Genomic DNA, 23,219 nt, shown 5'->3' with positions numbered 1-23,219 from the left:
TCTGGCTTCTCTGCCAGCAGGGCACAGGCCCTGCCCTGGTTCCCAAACCTGAATGCGTTCCTCGCCGCAGGCCCTTGAGCCGTGTGCAGTGGGCAGCCCTGGCTGCCGTGCTCGCCGTACACTGTCACATCCCAGTGCGTCTCGGTGCTGTGCTCGTTGAGAGAACTGGTGCCTGGCAGGTACCAGGTGTGCAGAGGATGCGGCGGTCACCCAGAGGAGCACCGGGGCCATGCACATCCCCCACTGCAGCGGCTGCTGCGGCCACAGAGGAGAGGTCAGGCCGATCTGTGAGACCCTCGGCCTTTCCTGACCAAATCCCCGAGCGTCTGCCTGTCTACGGGATCATCCCTTCCCCTCCTACCTCTCTTTAAAAGTCAGTCCTGACTCCCAGGCCCCTGCCTGCACCCCACCGTACATGCCCAGTGCCTGGCACTCGGTGCTGGCTCAGTGAGGAGGAAGAGGTGTGGGGCGATGGCTGGCTCTGCTGTGGTGCCCCCAGGGTGAGGTCTCCCTTGGAACATAGCAGTGAGAGAGAAATCTGCACACATCAGCCGGGTCTTGATTAAACAGCTTATTTGACTTGCGTCCCGGCCGTAGGTCACGTCATGTGTCTTGACTGAGATGCTTCCCCATTACCTGCCAGCATCTTCCTGCAGAGTGTGGCCGTTCCTCCCGCTGTCCATCCACACATGCTGTCTGTCCGGGAGGCCACAACACTGCCCACCACTGTGGTGCCACTTTCGCGTCCACTGCTGCCCTGAGCCACGCTGAGCGTGGCCCTTGGTTTCCAGCCGTGGACTCGGGAATCTGCAGCCCAGGGCACGTCAGTGGAATTGCATGGACTTCTAACCTCCCTCCTCCACTGAAAAGCAGAACATGGTCTGCTCCGCTGACCAGCTGTCCCTCCCAGACACACGCCATGTGCTAGGAAACAGTTTGCTTGTCAGACGGCTGATGCCCGTGGGAGCTGCTCAGTCACTGGTGCCAGAGGCAAGCAGCTTGGCTGCACCTGTCCCAGCCCACCCTGGCTCAAGGCTTGAGGGATCCCTGCACACAGTGGCCCAGTCTCCTGGCTGCTGGAGCCCCTGGCACAGTCCTCAGATGAACCCCTTGGCCTGCAGCACCCCCTCTGGGAATATTAGAGGCATACCTCCCCCTTCCCGAATCAGGGAGCCCGGGGGTGGGGGCGGGGGGCGGCAGCAGAGAGAGAACTGTGGTTACTGTGAAATCCTCGCCCTTCTTGAGCGTGTGAGTCTGCGTCAACCCCCTGGCTCTTTCTGTTTCCTCTCGCCTTTCAGGTGTTGGTCCTGCTCTTCCCCGTGTCAGGGTTTCTATAGGGATTCTGGGCATTGTGGCTCTCCCTTCTCCCAGGGCAGGCCCTCCCTCTCATCCCCAGCAGAGAGTGGGGTGTTAAAAGGGGCTTTCCTCCATGAAATTAGTGGCTGTCCAGATGTGAGGCTGGCTAAGGTGTTTTAAGGACACTCACCTGCCCCACAAAGAAGAGGGGTACATGAAAACGGGGTACGTGAGGCATGCCAGCTATGCATCTCGGGGGTCCAGAGCAGGTGGCTTCACCTCCTCCACAGGATGCTTACAGGCCCAGTAGTCCTTCAGCGTTCAGCCAGTGCCCTGCACCATGCTGAGTACCAGGAACACTGCTAGGCACAGGCAGACAAGGCCCCCCACAGCCCCCAGTTAGGGGCTCCAGGACACGGGCAGATGAGGCCCCTCACGCCGCGGTCAGGGGCTCCAGGACACACCTTCCCTCCTCTTCTCATTGCAGGGCATTGATTTCTGCCCTGGGCAGAACGTTTCCGGGGTCACGACTCACAGCCTGGAAGACCACACGAAGCTGCCCCTGATCTTCCACCTGGGACGGGACCCGGGGGAGCGGTTCCCCCTGAGGTAAGTCGGTGCAGGGCCTCCTGACTGCTGGGGCGGTGCCAGCCGGACTCCCCCAGATGCAGGCTCCACAGGGACGGAGCCCCTCTGCACCCTGCCCGCCGCCTCCCCGTGCCTGTGTCTCCTCTTACTGTTCGTACCCACACATGCTTGGTGGCCTGCCCTCCTCTCAGGGTGTCTGCTCCCGTGCACCCTGGTGGTCTCCCCACTTCTGTGCCTTCTGGGCCACCGTCCACCCGGCCCCCAGTGATGTGTTCCCGACTCTGAACTGCCTTTGGGGATGGCTGAGGCCAGAGGGGAGGTGTTCAGGCCCTGGGGCCAGCAGGAAGTGCAAGGACACAGGTCAGCTAGCAGGAGGAATGGTAGAAAGCCGCCAGCCCCAGCTCCACCCTCTGCTCTCTGGGCCTTGTCCTCACCCCATCGAGGATGCCGGAGCCTGTGCCATTGCCTGCCAGCCTTCAGGGAAGCCCTCCCCTTACCCTTGGGAGTCTCGAGGGTCATGGTCGCCAGTACCAAGCCCACGTGCCCTCTGGCAGCTCCTTAGGGGCGACACAGAGGCCCCAACACTTGGCTGGAGGAAGGCCCAACACTCTGGTTTCCTTTTTTTTTTTTGCCCAAAGCTGTCTCCCTGGGCTAGGCCTGGCTGGAGGCTTCTCCACCTCACCCCAGCAGGATGAGCAGGTCCCCAGTTCCTGCTGCTGGTCTGGGGTTCTGGGGCACATGCGTTTCCAGTGGTCTCCAGCATTCCTGCCCTATCAGGTTAGTCCTGGGAAGACCCAGGAGCGTCAGGGGAGTGGCTGTGCAGAGGCAGAGCCAGGCCTGAGCACAGCAGTTGCTCTCTGCCCAGGCTGTTCTCTGCTTACCAATCGGCCTGGGTTTGTGTAGGGCCAGTGGGAGGCAGCAGAGAGCAGTACAGGACCGAGGGTGGCAGCACCACTGCCAAGGTCGCTCGAGGCTCCTGCACCCTCTGGACGGGGCAACCGCCTTGCCACGGGGCTGAGCCTGCGCTGAGGTTCCTGGGCTGGAGCCCTTCCCATGGCCTCAGGGACCATTTGGGCACTTCCTCAGCAGCACCTCTCCTCCACCAAGTGTGCAGCTCAGAAGCCCAGGATGTTGACTGCGGGAAGGCAGCACGGAGCCTGGAGTGGACAGAGCGGTGTCCCCAGGCCCAGGTCCACCCACACCTCCCAGCTCCATCAGGAGGGGAGCTGGCTCACCTGGTAACCCCATCTCTAGCTTTGTGAGGAGCTGCCACACTACCTTCCACAGTGGCTGCTCCAGTCCGCGTCCCCACCAGCAGCAATGCGGCTCCCGGCCTGGGCAGTGACAAGCTCCAGCTTCAGCCTCACACTCATGGAAGTTCCTCCCTGCATCTCCACGATGACAGTGGGGGCAGGTGTCTGTTCAGGTGCATGTTGGCGATATTAGAAATGATTGAAAATGGTGAAAAAGCATCATCTCTGCAGATGTCCTCAGAGCCCGGCACGACAGCGCCATGGACCCTAGATTCACAGCATCGCAAACTGCGGCCCTCACGGCACCTTGTCGAGTTGTGTAATCGTATCTTCGTGAAAACGAAAGGAATCCAGACACTCCACGTGTTTGCATTGGAATTTTAGAACCACAGATGCTATTCCTCTCCATTTCCCGCTTTTTTTGGGCAATGGGATGATATTGCTTTTGTAATGAAACAAGTTTGTGTCGTATTTGTAAATGTTTACGTAGTAGCGAGTACTGGGGAGACCCACACACAAGTCCCAGCCCACACGTCCCAGGTCCTGGTCACAGGCAGGTCACCCTAGTGGGGACAGGACGGGACGGTTCTTCTCACAGCCTCTCTGCCAGGGCTTGGCCTCCCGAGCCTCCATTTCTTCCGTTGCCCGTGAGTCTGAGGGCAGAGGATGGCTCAGGTGCCTGCTGCCTGTCCTAGCAAGGCCTGGGGCCGCTGTAGCCTTGAGCACGTGGTCCACAGTGACTGCCCACTGTGGTTCTCAGCCCATTAGACCCCTGAAGCCTCAGCCTTCCCAGGCCAGCCCCTCCCTGTCCTTCACTGTTGGCCCCAGGCGCACCCCTGCAGCCACAGCCATGTGACCAGAGCTCTTTGTCCCCAGCTTTGCCAGCGCTGAGTACCAGGAGGCCCTCAGCAGGATCACTTCGGTCGTCCAGCAGCACCAGGAGGCCTTGGTCCCCGGGCAGCCCCAGCTCAACGTGTGCAACTGGGCAGTCATGGTAAGTGGCTGGTATGCAGGCAGCCATCTCTGTGCCGGGGCTGCAGCCACCCACCTGGGGCCCCAGGATGAACCGTGGCCAGCACAGGGCCGGGGTAGGGGCTCTTCCCTGCCTCCGTCAGTGGTAAGGCCCTGGTGCCTCAGAGCACACGTGGTGGTGTCCAGGATTCAGGGAGCTGGAGCCGAGCGACTCGGGGACCAGAACAACACTGTGCCAGGGCAGCTGCAGGTCCAGAGCCGGCCACCCGGGCCTCTGCCTGGCTGAGCTGAGACTGGGGAGCTCCAAGACCCCTCTCCTGCCCCCCACAGGTGGTCACTGGGGGACAGCAGGAAGCATGAGAGGGGCCGGGGTCCCCTGGTCCTCGACTCCCACACAGGCAGCTTCTCCTTGGGGGGGCCCTGTGATGACACCCGAATCCCCAGGCTCTGCAGGCACTGAGGCAGGAACGGCACTGCCCACTGGGTCCCGGGTGGACTGGTGCTGCACTGTGAGTGGCAGCGGCCCCAGGGCCCACCTGCGAGGTTCCCATTGTGCCTCCTTCATGCTGGGCCAGCCCCAGGGACCTTCGTGTCAGACCTGATCCCACTCAGTCACCCAGAGCAGCATCTCCTTGCGGCCTGATGAGACCAGGCCATGTTCACCTCCAGTGGAGAAACGGCCTAATCACACCAGCATCGGCCAGAAACACAAGCATAGATGTGCCTCCAAAGTTTCACTGAATGTGTTCAAGGCACAAAGGATGCATCTCCTTGTCCAGACATGGGGGCCGCAGTCAGGGCCTCTTAGGAGCAGCTTTTCTGTCCCCTGCTTGGGGGTCCGCTAGAGTGGGATGTGGACGGCCCAGCCATCCTGAGTGTGCAGTGGCCACAAAGGCCTTTTTCCCAGCACAGTGATGTGGGTCCCAGCAGGGAAGGCCTTCACGGCTCCTTCAGATGGGACATGTGCAGCCTTCACTCCACTCAGCAAAAATGGGCCACACACAGGTCTGCAGTGTCACTCCTGGGTGCCCAGAGCCCACAGAGCACAGTGGAGATGGCCAAACCCAGCCTCCAGGCCCCTGAGCCATCACTTACCTGTTTACGTGGGCTGAGCGTGGCTGCCCACAGCCCCTGGATCCGCCGAGTGAAACCGCAGGAGCTCGGGACCCCGGGGCAGCTGCAGACTTCAGCCTGGGCTCCTGCTGTGTGGGCGAAAGGACCTGGCTGCAGCGTGGGAACCGCTGGGTGCCCGCCGTGCCGTGGGAAGGAAGGTGGTGGCTCTGTACAGCCAGGGAGCCACAGCGTGGGCCGGCAGGTGGAACAGGAGAGCGCCGGACATCAGCAGCACCTCCCAGCAATGAGGACCAGGGAGGGCAGATGGCCTTGTCCCTGCCCAGGGAGGGTCCACCCTGCAGGGATCATTTAGGACTGGGCGGGGCAGGGCCACCTCCGTTAGTTGGGGGGCTGGCGGGGGTGCCTGGCAAGTTTCATAGGAAGATATTCAGGGCCCTTCCTTCAAAGGGACCTGGGCAGTTGGCGTCCCTGCCTCTGGACTCAGCAGTGGAGCAGGGAGGTCCCTGTCTCAGGACCCCTGAGTCTCGGGCCCCAGGAGCCCAGGGCCACCAGCCACGGAGGATCCCTGGGCTTCTGCCTTCCACACCCAATCCCAGTCCGTGCTGCTGGGTCCTGCTCTGCGACCCAGGCTGCAGTGGCTCCACGGGTGCAGGCCACACCAGCCATGGAGACAGGGGGCCCAGGGCAGGGGAGAGGGGTGCACACAGCCTGGCTGCCGCTGCCATCTCCTGGGCACTGGGGGAGCTGCCCCCACCGCCACACCTGTGCCCTCTGCAGGGGGAAAAGTGGTGCCAACTCAGACCTGGCGAGGTGAGCCACTGGGGTCTGAGGGGCCCAGACGCCACCGCGAGCAGAGCCACGGAGGAGATACACAGGCACGCGTGTGAAGCCTGGGGGCCACTTGCCCTCCTCACCCCTTCCCTGCCCTCCTGTCCCCACCAACTGCAGGCCAGCCCCAGCCGAGGGGCTCAGTGGTGTCTCTGACACAGAGGAGAGGGAGTCTGGCCACCTGGACCCCTGCTCCTGGGACAGCTGAGCAGCCTTTGAGAAACGCAGACTCACACACACCCTGCGGCTGCCTCTGCTGCCCCTGGAGTTTGGGAGCAACCTCCTCAGCCAAACCCACCCCTGCTCTGGTGGCCAAGGGGGAGGGACACTCATGTGGCCACTCAGTGACACTCACGCCTGCTGCCGCCCAGGGCTGAGAGTGTCCTTAGTCCTCTGTCCGATTAAGCAGCACACAGAATTCAAAAGTCTGTCCCGACGGGAAGGTGCTCTCAGGGCCCTGCGGCATCCGACGTGGCACTGAGGTGGCCCGGATGGGGACACGGAACCAAACGGCACTCATTTCAGCCAAGAAGGCTCCTCTTAGGGGCATAAGTCTCCCTTTCTGTTGCCAGGAAAAGTGCCCTCCCACCAAGCAAGGCTTCCACTAAGTGGGGCTGCGCTGTGAGGTCCACACACGCCCAGGCGATGGAGGGGTGCGGGCTCCACTCAGTGCCACACTGAACTGAGCCCAGCAGCGCGGCAGGGACCGGCTCCTCCCTGGGAAAGGCTTCTTGAGAGGCTGAAGCTGCAAGAGAGGGTGATGAGTTGAGAGGCTCGGGGTGGGCCTTTCTAACACTGCTGGCCACACAGAGGCCCTCAGCCACTTGGCAGCTGCATCCCCCACACCCAGGACTTCCCCGCCAAGTTCTCACTCCTCCAACAGCAGCCTCCTCAGAGCTGGGAGGCTGAGTCGGGAGGGCGTCGCCTCCCGAGTTCCCATGATTCCTGGGGAGGCGTCTGTGTAGCTGCCCGCCTGGACTGAGGTGGCCTCCACACTGAGGCCAATTAGATGGGAGTCGGGGATTGGACTGGGCAGGGGACACATCAAACTGCTCAAGGCCAAGCGTGGTGGCTCACGCCTGTAATCCCAGCACTTTGGGAGGCCAAGGCAGGCGGATCACCTGAGGTCAGAAGTTTGAGACCAGCCTGGCCAACATGGGGAACCCTTGTTTCTATTAAAGAAATGGCCGAGCGTGGGGGCTCACACCTGTAATCCCAGCACCTTGGGAGGCCAAGGCGGGTGGATCACGAGGTCAGGAGTTCAAGACCAGCCTGGTCAAGATGGTGAAACCCTGTCTCTACTAAAAATACAAAAATTAGCCAGGCGTGGAGTATAGCCGTGCCTGTAAGCCCAGCAGCTATTCGGGAGGCTGAAGCAGGAGAATCGCTTGAACCCGGAAGGCAGAGGTTGCAGTGAGCTGAGATCGTGCCACTGAACTCCAGCCTGGGTGACAGAGCGAGACTGTCTCCAAACAGAACAACAAAGTGCTGCTGCTGGGCCCACGCGAGCTTGGAATAACTGTGTTGTTTTCTCAATTTTCATTTCCCAGAACTGGGCACCCCCGGGCTGTGAAAAGTTAGGGAAGTGTCTGACACCTCCAGAATCCATTCCCAAGAAGTGCCTCTGGTCCCACTAGCACCCGCGTGGACCCAGGCCAGGCCTGGAATCTCCGGTTGGCTCTGCAAGTGCCTGGGGGGAGGACGGCTCTGGCCTCAGTGCTCCCCCGGACCCTGCCCAGGCCAGACAGACGGCACCTGCAGACACAGGGGTACTGCATGACTCCACCTACCCAGGACCTGACCCTGGAGTGTGCTCGGCCCTCCTCCTCGGCCACGGCGCCTCAGACCTCAGGACACTGCCGTCTCACGCCTTTGGGAACCCCAAATATCTGAGACAGGTCTCGGTCAATTTAGAAAGTTTATTTTGCCAAGGTTAAGGATGCGCCCGTGACAGCCTCAGGAGGTCCTGAAAACATGTGCCCGAGGTGGTTGGGGGTACAGTTTGCCTTTACATCTTAGGGAGACATAAGATAGTATGTGTAAGACATACATTGGTTCGGCCAGCCTTCCACTGAATACGTGATTCAGTCTGGCCCAGTGAATCCGCATTTTTATGTTAACAATAAGGGAGGGGAACAATCAGATAAGCATTTGTCTCAGGAGCCCCAGAGGGGTGACTTCCAGTTCCGTCTGTCCTTTGTCCACAAGGAATTTCCTTGGGCGCTAATTATGAGAAAGGTATGTAGTCTTTCTCATTGTAGCTACGTTACTTAGAAATAAAATAGGAGGCAGGTTTGCCTAATTCCCAGCTTGGCTTTTCTCGGCTTAGTGATTTTGGGGTCCCGAGATTTATTTTCCTTTTATACCTTCCCAGCAGCTGCCAAGAATCAGGTGCCCAGCTCCGGCCGCCTCCCACCTTCTCCAGAGCCCAGCGCTGCATTCCTTGCCAAAGGGCAGGACTCGGGGCTCCCTGCTGTTCCTATACCAGCCCAACAGCCCGGGGTTGAAGGAGGTGACAGGGCCAATTCCGTGTTGAACCCTCCCCAGATCCCTCCTCCAGTACCCCCCAGTCCCAGGCCCTCCTCGGGCCATCTGGGAGACAGAGTCAGGAACAAGGAGGGGAAGGCCGAGGCCTCCTGGGCTGGATGTGGACGGCTTAACTGCAGCTCACACACTGCCCGTGGGCCTGCCTCATGTGGCAGCTTCCGCGGGGATGTGAAGATATCAGGGTCCTCCATTTGCACCTTCCCTAGAGGTCTGGAGCCCAGGCCCCAGGCCTTGCCAGCCCTGACCACGGCACACTTCGAGGCAGCCGCTGCCATGCCCCTCGGAATCAGAGGATAGGTCCCCCCCCCGCCCTGGAACGGGGGCCCCAGCAGCCATACGCAGCCTCCGGCCTCCCCCCTCTGAAGGCTCCTGGGGGCTGCCTTCCACTGAGTGGGTTTTCCCTTCTGCAGTAGCTGCCAGGCCAAAGCTGAATTGGAAAAGTTGCGAAATGATGGGCCGGGCACGGTGGCTCACGCCTGTAATCCCAGCACTTTGGGAGTCCGAGGCGGGCGAATCACGAGGTCAGGAGATCCGGACCATTCTGGCTAACACGGTGAAACCCCGTCTCTAGTAAAAAATACAAAAAAAACTAGCCGGGCGTGGTGGCGGGCGCCAGCTACTCAGGAGGTTGAGGCAGGAAAACGGCGTGAACCCGGGAGGCGGAGCTTGCAGTGAGCCGAGATCGCGCCACTGCACTCCAGCCTGGGCGACAGAGCGAGACTCCGTCTCAAAAAAAAAAAGGCTGCGAAACGAAGAAAAGTTTTGGAATAGAGCACAAGGCATTTTAGCCCTGGGGATTTTTTTGAAAGGAAATTGTGTTTGGAGGGAGTTGTGCCTCACGCAACCCCCTGGGTACCAGTCCTCGGGCGGCCAGGGGGTTCACAGCTCCCCACCCCAAGGCTGAGGAGTCACCTGGCCTCTGCAGGCGGACAGAAGGGCCTCTGCCTTCGCGGATGCGCCCCCTGTCCTGGCCACGCCTTCCGGCCACTCTCCCCCAGGTCCGGGCGGGGAAGAGCCACCTCAACGGCAGGGCCCATCCATCCGCGAGAGGCCAGCGCCCCCGGCCGGTCCAGCCCAAGCCCGCCGCCTCCGCCCTGGGCTGCTTCCTCCGGGTCCTGCACCGCCCTCCTGCTACTTGGACTCCTTCCTCACGCCCTCCGCCAGCCTCCCGCGCGCCAGCCTCCCGCGCGCCAGCCTCCCGCGCGCCAGCCTCCCGCGCGCCAGCCTCCCGCGCGCCAGCCTCCCGCGCGCCAGCCTCCCGCGCGCCAGCCTCCCGCGCGCCAGCCTCCCGCGCGCCAGCCTCCCGCGCGCCAGCCTCCCGCGCGCCAGCCTCCTGCGCGCAGCGTGGGGATCTCAGCCAATAGCGGAGAAAGGGCGAAGCCCGTAAGCGCGCCAGGTGCGTGGGCGAGACCAGCTCACGCCCCTCCTCCAGCCGCCAGGGCCCCGGCCCACAGCTGCCTGGCTGCAGTCAGAGGCGCGGCCCGAGAAAAGGAAGGGCGCCTTGACTCGCACCTTTGTCCGGTTCGAACGTTCTGCTCAGTGGTGCGTGGAATGCGAGCGCGTCTTAAAATCGATGGCGCCTAGGAGTCCATGAAATACGGTACATGCTTCCGGCGAGGGACGCCCCTTCCCGCGGAAGCCCCGCCCTCACCCGCGCATCCGCGCCCCGGGGATGCCCCGCCCTTCGTGGCGGCCCCGCCAGTCTCCGCGCAGGCGCGCTCGAGCTGCCGCTGGCTCCTCGCACGCGGCCATGGCGGACCCCGAGCTGCAGCTGGTTGAGCGGCGGATCCGCAGCTTCCCTGACTTCCCCACCCCGGGCGTGTTATTCAGGTGCAAGCGCAGGCGGCCCTCGTGGCGTCCCGACCTGCGGGCCTGCGGATGGGAGAGCGTTGCCCGCGACCTCGGCACTGTCCGGCAAGCGGGGCGGGCAGGGCGGGAACCCTCATCCTTCGCCCCCGGGGCCGCTGCCCTCCTTCGGCCCCGGCGTCACCAGGCCTATCTTTGGGTCCAGGGACATCTCGCCGGTCCTGAAGGACCCCGCCTCCTTCCGCGCCGCCATCGGCCTCCTGGCGCGACACCTGAAGGTGACCCACGGGGGCCGCATCGACTACATCGCAGGCGAGTGCCGCGTGGCCGCATCCAGGGCGCCTCTGCCTCCGCGCGCGCCGAGGGTAGCACGTGGGCTCTGCGCGTCTGTTTGGGGGAGGGCTTTTGGGGTCCTTCGGGGGCGCCGGGACGGGTACGGTGCTTGGGGTCGCCCCCTAAGGGTTGTGAGGTTGGGCCCCCGAGGCCGCCGCGCTGTGCAGGCGCCCTGCCCGCAGGTTCCGGGTTCCCAGCCCAGGACAGGCGTGACCGAGTCGCCAGGTCAGTTGGTCTCCCTGGAGTGCCCAAGCTGAATCCACGGGGCCCAGCCGCCTCGCTTCTTGTTCCTTCTGCGAGCTGGTATTGAGCGCCTGCCACGAGCCAGGCCTTCCCTGGTGAAGATCACGGAATGCCCACCCAAGGAAGGGGGGCCTGGAGGCCTCCGGGAGAGCCCGAGAGGTGGCCCAGGGAGAACAGAGTGTTCTGGTGGTCTTGCCTCTCCTAGGGCGTGACAGCCCACTCCCTGCACACTGCCCTGAGGGAAGCGCCAGCACTGCCAGAGCCCCCTTCTCACCTCCTGCAGGAAGCCCTCCCTGACCTCCTGCGAGGCTGGGGCAGGGTTTCCCTGAGCGTCCCCCAACCATCACAGCTCAGGTCACCTCGAGAGACTCCGTTTTTAGACAGAAGCCCTGGGGCAGAGCTGCCTTTGAGAGAGAGTTGAGGCCTGACAGGTTTCTACCAGCCCCATTAAAGATGGGCTGCTGAGCTGGGGGAGAGGGGCGGTGACTCCCCCAGGACCACAGCTAAAAAGTGGCCCTTTAAAAGACACACCCGGCCGGGCGCGGTGGCTCAAGCCTGTAATCCCAGCACTTTGGGAGGCCGAGACGGGCGGATCACGAGGTCAGGAGATCGAGACCATCCTGGCTAACACGGTGAAACCCCGTCTCTATTAAGAAATACAAAAAAACTAGCCGGGCGAGGTGGCGGGCGCCTGTAGTCCCAGCTGCTCGGGAGGCTGAGGCCGGAGAATGGCGTGAACCCGGGAGGCGGAGCTTGCAGTGAGCTGAGATCCGGCCACTGCACTCCAGCCTGGGTGACAGAGCGAGACTCCGTCTCCAAAAAAAAAAAAAAAAAAAAGACCCAGGTCTGCACTCTGACCTGGAAGCAGCTCCTGGTAGGTGACAGGTGACACTCCTTAAATGGTGCACGTCACCGGCCTTTCTGCTGGGAGCCAACCATGTACCCCTTGGCACCGGCCAACCCTGGCCCCTGGGGACTCCCATGCTGCCAAGTCACTCCTGTCACTCACCCTGACAGGCCTAGACTCCCGAGGCTTCCTCTTTGGCCCCTCCCTGGCACAGGAGCTTGGACTGGGCTGTGTGCTCATCCGAAAGCGGGGGAAGCTGCCAGGCCCCACTGTGTGGGCCTCCTATGCCCTGGAGTACGGGAAGGTAAGGGGCTGGGGTGGCCAGAGGAAGGGGAGGGCCAGGCCACCGTGGCCACTCTCCCCCAGTTCTAAAGGCCCTCCCAGGCATGTCAAGTGGAGCTGCTGTGGTTACAGTGCTCTTGGGAGCTCAGAGAGGGTGAGACACAGGCTGGGCTCACACAGCCAGGGAACAGCAAGGTGGGGTTGGAGTCAGGGCCTAGGGTGGCAGCTGCCAAGCTCTGCACACAAAGCTGTTTTCTGCGGGAGGCTGAGGACCACACACCACTTCCCACTCCAGGCTGAGCTGGAGATCCAGAAAGATGCCCTGGAGCCAGGACAGAGGGTGGTCGTCGTGGATGATCTGCTGGCCACTGGTGGTGAGGGTCTCCCCACAGCCAACTGCTGTGGCTCCAAGGGCCTGGTGGGAGTAGGGCAGGACCTCGCTGTGCCTGATGTGGGATGCAGCTTACTATTGTCCAGCTTACTATTGCCTGGTGGCCAGGCCGACACCTTCCTCTCTCCCCATACCCTCCCCTCCCCAACCCAGGGGCTGGCCTGGAGCACCCAGTCTCTACAGCCCAGGCCAGCTGGGGACCTCACCCTCCCATCCCCAGGAACCATGCACGCCGCCTGTGAGCTGCTGGGCCGCCTGCAGGCCGAGGTCCTAGAGTGCGTGAGCCTGGTGGAGCTGACCTCGCTTAAGGGCAGGGAGAAGCTGGCTCCTGTACCCTTCTTCTCTCTCCTGCAGTATGAGTGACTACAGGGCCTCCCAGCCCAACATCTGCAGCTGGAACAGGGACATTTCAGCCCTGGGCAACTGCAGTGACCTCTGCAGTCACCAGGGGCACCAGCTGCCCGCAGGGAACACATCCCTTGCTTGGGTTCAGCACCTCTCCTGGGGCTGGAAGTGCCAAAGCCTGGGGCAAAGCTGTGCTTCAGCCACCCTGGGCCCAATTACACACAGGGAGAACGCAGTAAACAGCTTTGCCATGAGAGCCGTCTCCTGTCATCCTGTTCCCCAGGGCAGGGAGCCCCAGGACACCACCAAACCAACTGGACTATGGGCACGTGCTGCTCGGCATGATGCCCAGCAGTCTGGCCTGGTTCTCACCTCAGGAGCCGGAACCATCCAGGCACTGCAGAAAGAGGCCGCGTGGGCCCATCCTCTAGGGACGCACGTGAGGGCTCAGGGGTAACTAAGTCTGTCAATGCAGGTCCCACCCTGAGGCGGCCAATGCTACTGAAAGGGTTCTACTGCAGATCTAATGGCTGTAAGCCCGACTTTATTATAGTACTGAAGTCAGTGTGTGGGCGGGCCAGTCCCTTCTGGAGGCTCCAGGGATGTCCTGCCCAGCTTCTCCAGGCTGCCTGTGTCGGGGCAGGGCCGCGTCTTCAAAGGTGGCTGGCTCTGGCCCTCTTGTGAAGGCCCCTGCGGCAATCTTGAAGTTCTTAATGACAAAAGTCACCCTTTGCTGTGGAACGTCCCATGTTCAGAGGTTCCAAGATTAGAGGGGATGGCCTCCTGCCACCCACACTACCCAACCCCATATTGCCAAAGCCCCCTTCACCCTCAGCCACATTCCCCTGCCCTGATGGCCCCCTACGGGGTGCTGGGATCTGGCTTCCCTTCCCCACCAGCAGCAAGGACAGAGGTGCCCACAGAAACAGGTTTAATGTGAATCCACCAGGTGAGCCCCATGCAGGGGCCACCACCTGCAGCCAGAGACCCTTGGGCTGTGCAGCCTGCAGCCCAGCTCTGCCTCTGGCCCTCAGGGGCACTCCGGAAAGGAAAAGTAAAGTGCATCATGTTCATAAAAGAAAATGCTGGTGGCCCCAGGCCAGTGGCCCCCAGGCTCACAGCCCCTCTTCAGCGCGGGCCTGGCGGGCCAGGCATGCAGTGATGCTGGCCAGGTCCGCGGCCTTGTCCAGCTTGACGTAGGTGTCGGTGCGAATGTGGTGAAGGCTGAGCCAGTCTGGCAGGAGCTCGGAGAGGAGCAGCAGGTGTTTCTCCATCTCCCCTGTGGGAGGAGAAGGGGACACAGGCTGGTGCTGGGCCCCAGCCCCACACAGGCAGCACTTGAGACCAGCCTGAGCACCCGACCTCTGTGCCCGCCTGGTCGCCCTCAGTGCCCCATCCCCGGGCCTTAAGGCAGAGGTGGTTCTATCAGAGGCCCGGATCTGGGAGGCATAACAGTGAGTGGAGAGAGCCAGGCCTACAGTTGAGGCCATGTGAGGAGGCACCAAGCATGGGGGCCACCAGGCCATGAAAACCCTGAGGCAGGGGGTGCCCTGTAGTGTGGGGACCCCCACGTGCTCAGGGTGTGGTGACCAGAGGCCTGGGAGGCCGTGTAGGGTGCATGTGGGGCCCCTTCTGACCAAGCACTGCACGCGGTCAGGGAAACGGGCCAGGGCTGTGAGAGGGAAGCTGCCTCCAGAGGCTGCAGGTGTGGAAGGGCTGGGTGAAGGCTCAGGGGTGGCTCAAAGGAGGGCAAAGCACCCAGCACACACCAGTGCAAGTGGCCAGTGCCCACTGCACATCTGAACAGAACAAATCAGTGATAGACACCCCTGGTCAGAAACCTGGGGAGGCGGCTGCAGCACTGGGCAATTCCACTGTGCACGCCCCCTCACCCCGCCGTGCACATACCGGGGCTCATGGCAGTGCGACAGCTGCCCACCATCCTGGCACAGGCCACCTCCATGCTGAGCGCAGGCTTGCGTTCGGACACAAAGACGCTCCGCAGCACACGGGCCAGCTCAGGCAGCCGTTCTAGGCGCTGCAGCCGCTGCTCCTGCTCCGGGCACCGCGTCATCTGTGCCAGCTGCTTCTGTGCCTCCTTGGCTCGGACCTGCAGCAGGTGTGGGGACCTGGTTAGTGGGCAGCAGATCACCAGGCCCCCACCCGCCATCACTGGGGACGACTCACCCGCTCCAGCAGATCCTGGGACACCCCCTTCAGAGCGCTGGGAGAGGCTGCAGGCGGGGTGGCTGGTGGGGTATCCGGCAGTGCTGGCCTGGGGGGCCCGGGGCTGCTGGGCGCAGCAGAGCGCAGGGCCAATTGACTCAAGGCCTTCTCCATCTGCGGGAGGGACAAGTTGGGGCGGAGAGGTCACAGGAGGCAACATGCCCCTGGCTCTCTGCCCAGGAGTCCCCGGTATCTCTCAAGGCACAAGTTAGCCCGGCACACTGGGTGGTCTGTGCTGGTCAATGCAGTGTCCCAGTGTGTGGCATCGCCTGCCCGGGGCCAACTCCCCACATGGGGCAAGTGACAGAGCCAGGCTTAGAGGTTGCAGCTGGGGACAGAGGGCAAATGCCGCCCACTCTCTGGACCTCCCAGCCAAGGAGGAAGCCAGATGAGGCGTTAAGCTCATCGCCAAGGCCCCACCTCTTATGCCCGGGGTCAGGCTGGCCCACCCACCCGGAAGAAAGGGGATGCCCAAGCCTCGCAGCCTCACCCTGGGTGACATCAGGCTGCGGGCCCGGGCCAGCACCTCCTGAGCAGTGGTGAGTTTCTCCGTGGTGGGTGGCTGGGGCAGCACAGCTGGCTCGATGTCGGGCACTTCATCCACGTTGAAGCGTGGGTGCCAGCGGGTCAGCTGGTCCTCCGGCACCACCATGGGGGGCCTCAGGGAGGCCAGGAAGGCCTGGGGAGAAGGAGCAGATGGGTGACACTGGGCACATTTGAAACAAGGAGAGGCTGCATGTGAGGTGGGGCTGTCTATGCTTACGTCCCCATCCCAGCCGGGCCACCTTGGGCAAGTTACTTAGCCTCTGCCCAGTGTTCAGCTTGGAGGGAGAGCACACGGCCTCCCACAGCCCATACTTGCTGAATGCCTTGGGGACCTTCTCAGTGCCTGCAGCTGCACCCTGAGCACACCAGCCCTCAGCTCAGGGTGAACCCAGCCCGGTTCCATCCCGGGAGAAGCCGTGGGTGGCAGGGATGCTCCAAGCACAGGGTTACGTGCTGAGGCAGTGCTGGTGCCACCATCTTTGCACAGCAGGGCCGGGGGCCGCTCACCTTGTGGTGCTCCTTGACGTGCTCCACCAGCTTCTGGCTGAAGATCTGCCGTCGCTGCAGGAGGCGCGAGGCCGTGAGCTGAGGGGCTGCTCCGTCAGCCTCTGTGGGATGAGTCCAGGCCTGAGTCCCGGCCAGGCCGCCCAGCACCTCACACCCACCCCAGAAAGTGTGTGGGTCACAGATGGGGAAACCAAGGTCTTGCACCCAGCACCTACCCTGCTCCAGCAGTGGCTCGATGGTGAGCTGGTAATCTGATCTCTTAACACCATCCTTGAAGGTGGGGACACCGCGCTCCTGGCGGAAGCAGTAGGAGGCCGGGTACACGGTTTTGATCTGGCCAACATTACGCTCCTCAAAACGCCTACAGGAGGAGGGGGCCAGCTCAGGAGGCGGCAGGCCCGGGCCCCCTCCCAACTCCAGGGCAGCCCCAGCCCACCCGCGGCCACTCACCTGCGCATCATGTCCTGCACGCCCCGCTGGACCTTGGCAAAGGTGGGCGTCTCAGAGCGGTTGTGGAGCATGCCCACAATGGTGTCCATGCTGCGGAACATCTCCGCCAGCACCTGGTACTTGTAGGGCAGCACGAGCCCCGGTGGGCCAGGCTGGGCCAGGGCATGGAAGCGCTGGTAGGCGGGCGCCTTCTCACCACTGTCAGGGAGGGAGAAGCCTTGTGAGAAGCAGCAGGCCCCCACCCCTCCAGTGCCACAGCAGGCCCCTCGACCAGGGAGCCTCCAATGGGGCCTGCCACGCCACACACGATGGCTTTCGCGGCCCTTGCACAGCCACCAGCACTGGCACCGTTAGGGGTAGAACTGGTGATGGGAAAGCCCAGCTCCACACCCCAGCTCTGCTGTGTCCATGCGGCACCCCCAGGGAAGCTCTGCCCTCTCCCCAGCCCAGTTTCGCCAGCTCTCAGGGGCAGGGGCAGACAACACACCAAAGCATTAGGAGCATTTGGAACCTGCCAGAGTGCCGGAGGCAGGAGCTGCCCCCAACAGGAGGGACTGAGGGCAAAGGGCCAGCGGTGCCTAGGACCTTTTTCTCAGGGGTCTGGCTCCACATCCTGGTGACCTCACCACCTCCCTCCTCCAAAGGAGCAGACCTGGGCCTCTGCCAGGATCGCCCGGCCATGCCTCCCACCAGCCGGTCTTTCCCAAGGCCTCCTGTCCACCCACCCAGCACTCACCATGGCTCCTCAGGGCGGCCCTTGGCCTCTGGGGTACAGGACTCCCCAGCATCCTGGGCACTGGACTTCAGCACTCGGACTCTTGCCCCCAGCTCCCGGGCCCGTTGGAGGCATGACGCAAGCTCAGAGATGGTGTCCTTCAAGGGGATCAGGGGACGTGGTGCCGTCAGGCAGTCAGGCCGGCACCACTCAGCCCTCCCGAATCTGCCCCAGGCCCCGCCCCTCACCTGGTTCTGCAAGGACGTCAGCTGGCGTGGCTGACCTGCTGCCGGGGTGGATTTCTTTATCTTCTGGCCCAGAGAAGGGCAGGCTGGGATGTCTGGGGCCTCGAGGGAGTCAGGGGCCTCGGGGGAACTGGGGCTGGAAACCTGGTGAGAGGGACCCCAAGGGTGAACCCATGACAAGACCTGGTGCTTCTGGCTCTGCAGAAGACCCTGAAGGATCAGAAGCCCCTCTGAGTTAACAGATGGGCGTGGCTCGGGGGCTTAGGGCTTCCCGCAGGCGGTGGTCTGCGCTAAAGCTGGCTGGGGACACAGCCTTGCTCTCGCCTTCCCGGGCAGTTTCCAGGGCGGACCCCCCTTCCAGCCCCATCATCATCATCAGATCCCGGCGCAAACCCCGCAGTGCCTCCTGCTCATCTCAGAAGCCAGCCAAGCCCCCAGTGGTGTCAGGGCGGCCACAGGGTCCCCCGACCTGTCCCAGAGTTCCCTGCGCCCTGCCCCCCGGCCTCAAATTCCCCGCGCCCCGCCCTGCCTCCCCGCCCCGTCCCCTCCTGCCTCAGTTTCCCCACCCCCGTCCCTCGGCCTGTTTCCCCGAGCCCTGCCCCCGGGCCTCAGTCTCCCCGGCCTCAGTTTCCCCGAGGTCCGCCCCTGGGCCTCAGTGTCCCGGCCCCCGAGCCCCGGCCTCAGTCTCTCCGAGCCCCGCTTCCCGGGCCTCAGTTTCCCCGCCCCCAACCCCCCGGGTTCAGTCTCCCCACGTCCCTCACCGCGTCCGCCGACAGCCGCAGCCTCCGGCGGGCCGGCGGCCCGGCCTGGTCGCGTCCGGGGGCGGCGGGCGGGCGGGCGCGCTTGCGGCTGCCGCTGGTGGCGGAGTCCGGGGCGCGGAGTGCGGGTCTGGCGGGGCTGGGCGTGCGGCAGGCCAGCTTGGGCGGCGCGATGCGGGGCCCGGGGCGGCGGCGCGCAAAGAAGTCGGTGACGCGGCGCTGCTCCATGGCGGCGGAGTGCGCGGCGAAAGCAAGGAAGGAAGAAGAAAGGGAGGAAGGGGCGGGCGCGGTTCCCGCCAAATTTCCCGCGGGCCCCCAGGCCCCGCCCCCGGCGCGGACGAACCAACACGGCCGAGCACGGGGAGGTACGGGGCGGGGCGCGCATGCGCGCTGGTGGGCGCGGGAACCGGCTTGGCCGCGCGCATGCGCCGACGTGCAGCTGTGGACACGCCGGGGGGAGCCGTCGCCCGTGGGACTCTGGCGTGGTCTCCGGATCCCGCGTGTGGCTCTCACTTTTTAGGTCGTGTCGGTGGGGCCGCTGGCTTCAGGGTCAGAGGGAGCGCAGTCCAGGCAAACAGCAGCGCGCGCCTGACAAAACCCCGGCGCTGCCCGGGGGGGGCCGAGGACGGCGCGGCCTGGGGGGCTGCAGGCTCGGGCTGGTAAAGGCGCTGCCCCCGCGGGCCGCGCGCTCCTTATTTCTTTTTTTAAAATTGTTTCTATAGAGGCGGAGTTTACGTTGCCCAGGTGGTCTCAAACTCCCGGCCCAGTGATCCGCCCGCCTGGAACTGCCGCCTCCCAGAGCGCTGCGATCACAGGCGTGGCCTCCGCGCCCCGCGTTGCTCGCTTTTTAAAAGGGTGAATTTGATATGTGAATTATTTCTCAATCAAGCGATTACATGGAAAGGAAGAAAAGGAGCCGGGCGCGGTGGCTCACGCCTGCAATCTGTTTGGGTACAGGCTTTGGTGGCTGCCCTCCAACCAGCGTTGCCCACTCTGCCGGCAGAAAAGATAAAAGACAAGTCTCCTATGACTGAGCATTGGGCTAATAAGTGCCCACATCCCTGCCCGCCTTCCACGCCATGTCCAGCTTGCCAGCAGGAGAGGCATTGGAAGTCTGATTGCCCCGCCATCAGGACAGGCACCGCGCCTCAACGTAGTGCCTCTCCTCAAAGGTGGGAAGGCTCCTTCCAACTCCTACACCTTGACGAGGACTGACGGTGCCCACACTCGGAGACCCCGGTCACCCTCGCCCAGCCCAGGGTAACGCTACAGGTAGCGGGTAAGCCCATTTCTTTTCTCATCAATACTCTGTTTTGCCGTCCTATGGAGGACCTAGCCAACGCTCCACTATTTCAGTAGTTAGGGTAAACGGTAAACCGTCTAACCCTTGCCAGACCCCGATGTTAAATTGCTTCCTGGACTATGCATGTTTTGCCCACTCTTTCCTCATCATGCCCTCTTGCCCCACTTTTGCCCACTCTTCCCTCATCATGCCCTCTTGCCCCACCCCCTTCTAGGATGAAACATCTTAACCAAACTTAGGGCGTCCATTAACCTACCCTCTCATCCCCACCCTGGCTCCAACATTGTTTTCATGATGCCCTTGTGCCCCCGGTTGCAGATTCTCTCAACATTACCTGGACTCATCAAGCAACAACTAACCAGAACCTCCATAGAGGCACAGCAATCGTGGGTAACCCTACTACCCCTTGCCCTTACCAGACTACCAGCGGCACTTAGAAGCCCCATGGGCCTTAGTCCTTTCGAACTGGTATACGGGCACCCTCTCATGCCGCAAGAACCCCCTACTCTACCCACACCATTAGCACCCTACCTGCCATACCTTTCTCTTTTAAGACAATTACTGACTTCCTCTTCATAGAACCCTTAGCCACTCTTCTCCCCGACTCCTCACCTAATCATTTAGAAGACCGAGCCTGGCAAGGTACCCTCTGTGACTTTAGCCATAATGAGCGTACTTTCTGCACCTTTGTTAATATTATCATGGTTAACTATAATCCCAGTAACTCCTCTTACTACTCCTAACTTTGTGTGGAGATTCTCTATCACTGAGACTTGGACCACAAATAACCAAGTTCATTCAGTCATGCAAGGTACTGCAGATTGCCCCCCGCTAGGTTGCCAACAGGCCATCTACTTAAACTTCACCCTAAGTTCCCTCACTCCAGGCTATCGCCCGGCCCTGTGCTTCCTATATGACCAGACCCACTATAACTGCCGGAACTACTGGCAAGAGGCTAATGTTGGGTGCCCCTACTCTTACTGCAACATACATCAGTTAGGTTGGACAGGTGGGCGTCTACAAATGACAGCAAGCATATTTACCCAGGACGAAAATACTAAAAAATACAGACTTCTCATCAAAGATCCTTGGGATTCCCGGTGGGCCAGTGGGGTAAAAGGCGGACTTTATTCAACAGTCAGTTCCTCATATCCAACCGCAACCATCCGGGTAATTAGAACGTATGTCCAACAGATACAATTCCCTAAAACTGTGCAGGCTGTACAAAATCTAACCACAGTCATACAACAACGCGAACAAAAACTACAGGAACAGTTAAACCCCCCAAACAACAAAGACCCATTCTCATGGTTGGCCCTTATTCGTCTAGGACTTAATCTATCGCAGGCAGCCGGACTGAAAAATCTTTCCCAATGCTTTCTCTGCGCTACTCTCGGCAAAACCCCCTTTTTGGCAGTCCCCCTACCAGCCGCTTTCAATACTACCAATGACTCTACCGGCTCACTTCAATCAGCACCCCTGTCTCAAGTCCCCTTATATCATAATCCACAAAGTCTACCCCTTCTGTTACTCCACTCCAAATTCTTCATGGTGCAATCACACCCAAGCTCCCAGTAAAACCCAGACGGCTCCCCTTGGCGGCTACTTCTGGTGTAACCATACCTTATCCAAAACTCTTAACTATACCTCCCTCACCCAGTCTCTTTGCATTCCAGTGTCCTTGGTACCCAGTTTAACCCTATATGGTAAAGGAGAACTGTCTGAACTAACTTCTCAGCTCACTATTCCTAGCCAAAAAATCCAAAAACGGGCTATCTTTCTTCCATTAGTTATTGGGGTTTCCTTAGCATCCTCCCTAGTAGCCTCAGGACTTGGAACAGGGGCCCTCGCCTACTCAATTCCATCCACACAGACCCTCTCCACTCAGCTCCAGGCAGCCATAGAGGCTTCAGCTGAAAGCCCAGCCTCTTTACAGCGTCAGATCACCTCAGTGGCTCAGGTAGCGGCACGAAATAGGCGGGCATTAGATGATCTTACTGCTGAAAAGGGAGGAACATGCCTTTTCCTTGGAGAAGAATGTTGCTACTACATAAATGAATCAGGCCTAGTTGACACCAACATTCAAAGATTAAACAAAATCAAGAAAGAACTCCAACAATTTAACAGCCCTTTAGTACCCGGACCCCCTGTATGGCTGCTGCCAATAGTACAACAAATGCTTCCTTTCCTAATCCCCATACTAATTATCTGCATTATTTTATGTTTTGCTCCCATTTTTATAAAATTTCTCCGAGCCAGGGTCCAAGAAAATTACTCGAGTTTCCTTCAATCAAATGCTCCTACACCCTTACACCCAACTGCCAACCTCAGACCCTAACTACGCCCCTTAACAGCAGGAAGCAGCCAGAGAGAAAACTGCGCCCTAAAATCTTATAATCAATGAGAGGTTGGACTGTTTGGGTGAAGGAATGGGCCAAGATGGAGGAAAAATGAACAAGAAAGCATAGTCCCTGTTGCTTCCGAGTTCTTCACCACCAATTTACCCGCGCCCGGGAAAGCACAAACCAACTGAGCATGCGCCAAGTGACGTCAACCTGAAGAAATCAAAACTTACCCATCCATGCCCATGAAGACACCCCCATCCCACCCACTGCCCTCCCCTTTCCGGTCGCAAGGCATAAAAATCTGTCGCCGGCGAGTGCCGGCGCGACTTCTCCGGCCCGCGACTTCCCTGGCCCTCCCTACTTGCGGACCAGAGAACCTTGCCCGAGAGCGTGTGCATATTTGCAAATAAAGGCTACCACTTTCTTTATTTGATTCCGGCCTCTTTTATTAATTAATTGGGCTTTTAATAAAACAAAACACAATCCCAGCACTTTGAAAGGCCAAGGCGGGCAGATCACATGAGGTCAGGAGTTCGAGACCAACCTGGCCAACATGGTGAAACCCCCTCTCTACTAAAAATACAAAAATTAGCCAGGCCTGGTGGTGGGCACCTGTAATTCCAACTACTTGGGAGGCTGAGGCAGGAGAATGGCGTAAACCCCAGAGGCGGAGCTTGCAGTGAGCTGAGATCTGGCCACTGCACTCCAGCCTGGGCGACAGAGCGAGACACTGTCTCAATAAAAAAAAAAGGAAAGAAAAGAAAAGAAACTGCCTTTAACATGGCTGATATTTTAAAGTTTTAGTTCTTAAAACCTACAGTGCTCCAATCTGGGAAATGGCCTAGAGCGCTGGTTATCTGGAAAGCCGGAGCCGCAGCCACTCCTTTCAGAGACGCCAATGAGCAGGGCCAGGGCGCAGCGCTGCGGAAGTACCCCTGCAAAGTAATGAGGAGGCCTGGGGGCCTGGGAGGGAAGGGGGCGCGGATGGAGGAGGCCAGGGCTCAGAGGAGGGCTTCTGTTTTCCTATTTTTCAAGTTTTCTGTAAAAAGCATGAATTGTGCCTTTTTTTTGTTTTGTTTTTAAGTTAAAGGAATAGAAACCGGTTTGATGATGCAATTGGTGCTTGCAAAATACCTCAAAAGTGGCCGGCACGGTCATCCCAGCACTTTGGGAAGTCAAGGTGGGTGGATCACTTGAAATCAGGAGTTCAAGACCAGCCTGGCCAACATGGCAAAACCCTGTCTCTACAATAAATACAAAAATTGGCCGGGCGCGGTGGCTCAAGCCTGTAATCCCAGCACTTTAGGAGGCCGAGACGG

The 23,219-nt window shown here is 60.9% G+C and overlaps 3 protein-coding genes across 15 annotated transcripts in view; 2 read left to right on the top strand and 1 right to left on the bottom strand.

The window, feature by feature from the left end:
* The window catches only part of LOC105488842 (galactosamine (N-acetyl)-6-sulfatase), a 52,748-nt gene extending 30,420 nt beyond the window's left edge, over positions 1-22,328 (top strand). For 2 of the 12 annotated variants that reach the window (XM_071085102.1, XM_071085103.1), the window contains exons 12-14: positions 1,784-1,905; positions 4,014-4,131; positions 19,210-22,328. In XM_071085102.1, the coding sequence (XP_070941203.1) occupies positions 1,784-1,905; positions 4,014-4,131; positions 19,210-19,467 (498 nt within the window). In that variant the 3' untranslated portion in view covers positions 19,468-22,328. The other 10 variants (XM_011753312.3, XM_011753313.2, XR_011616689.1 and 7 more) reach the window with 9 other exon arrangements.
* Positions 10,230-13,059, top strand: LOC105488840 (adenine phosphoribosyltransferase). 2 transcript variants are annotated; one of them, XM_011753309.3, is made up of 5 exons: positions 10,230-10,388; positions 10,570-10,676; positions 11,958-12,091; positions 12,365-12,443; positions 12,681-13,059. In XM_011753309.3, the coding sequence occupies exons 1-5, from the start codon at positions 10,231-10,233 to the stop codon at positions 12,821-12,823; spliced, it is 621 nt and encodes a 206-aa protein (XP_011751611.2). In that variant the 5' UTR covers position 10,230; the 3' UTR covers positions 12,824-13,059. The 2 variants fall into 2 exon arrangements, with proteins under 2 accessions (XP_011751611.2, XP_011751612.2); XM_011753310.3 differs by lacking the exon at positions 11,958-12,091 and having other exon boundaries at positions 10,570-10,729.
* Positions 13,330-18,549, bottom strand: LOC105488841 (chromatin licensing and DNA replication factor 1). The gene is made up of 10 exons (XM_011753311.3): positions 18,256-18,549; positions 17,498-17,638; positions 17,271-17,407; positions 16,535-16,732; positions 16,300-16,445; positions 16,085-16,185; positions 15,522-15,710; positions 14,993-15,145; positions 14,714-14,915; positions 13,330-14,084 (listed from the first exon to the last, which is right to left on the bottom strand). The coding sequence occupies exons 1-10, from the start codon at positions 18,478-18,480 to the stop codon at positions 13,921-13,923; spliced, it is 1,656 nt and encodes a 551-aa protein (XP_011751613.2). The 5' UTR covers positions 18,481-18,549; the 3' UTR covers positions 13,330-13,920.
* Positions 22,329-23,219: the final 891 nt, after the last annotated feature.

The sequence above is a fragment of the Macaca nemestrina genome, chromosome 18, assembly GCF_043159975.1.
Source record: "Macaca nemestrina isolate mMacNem1 chromosome 18, mMacNem.hap1, whole genome shotgun sequence".
Lineage (NCBI taxonomy): Eukaryota > Metazoa > Chordata > Mammalia > Primates > Cercopithecidae > Macaca > Macaca nemestrina.
The sequence above is the reverse complement of the archived record's forward strand: the minus strand, read 5'-3'. Positions and strand labels throughout refer to the sequence as shown.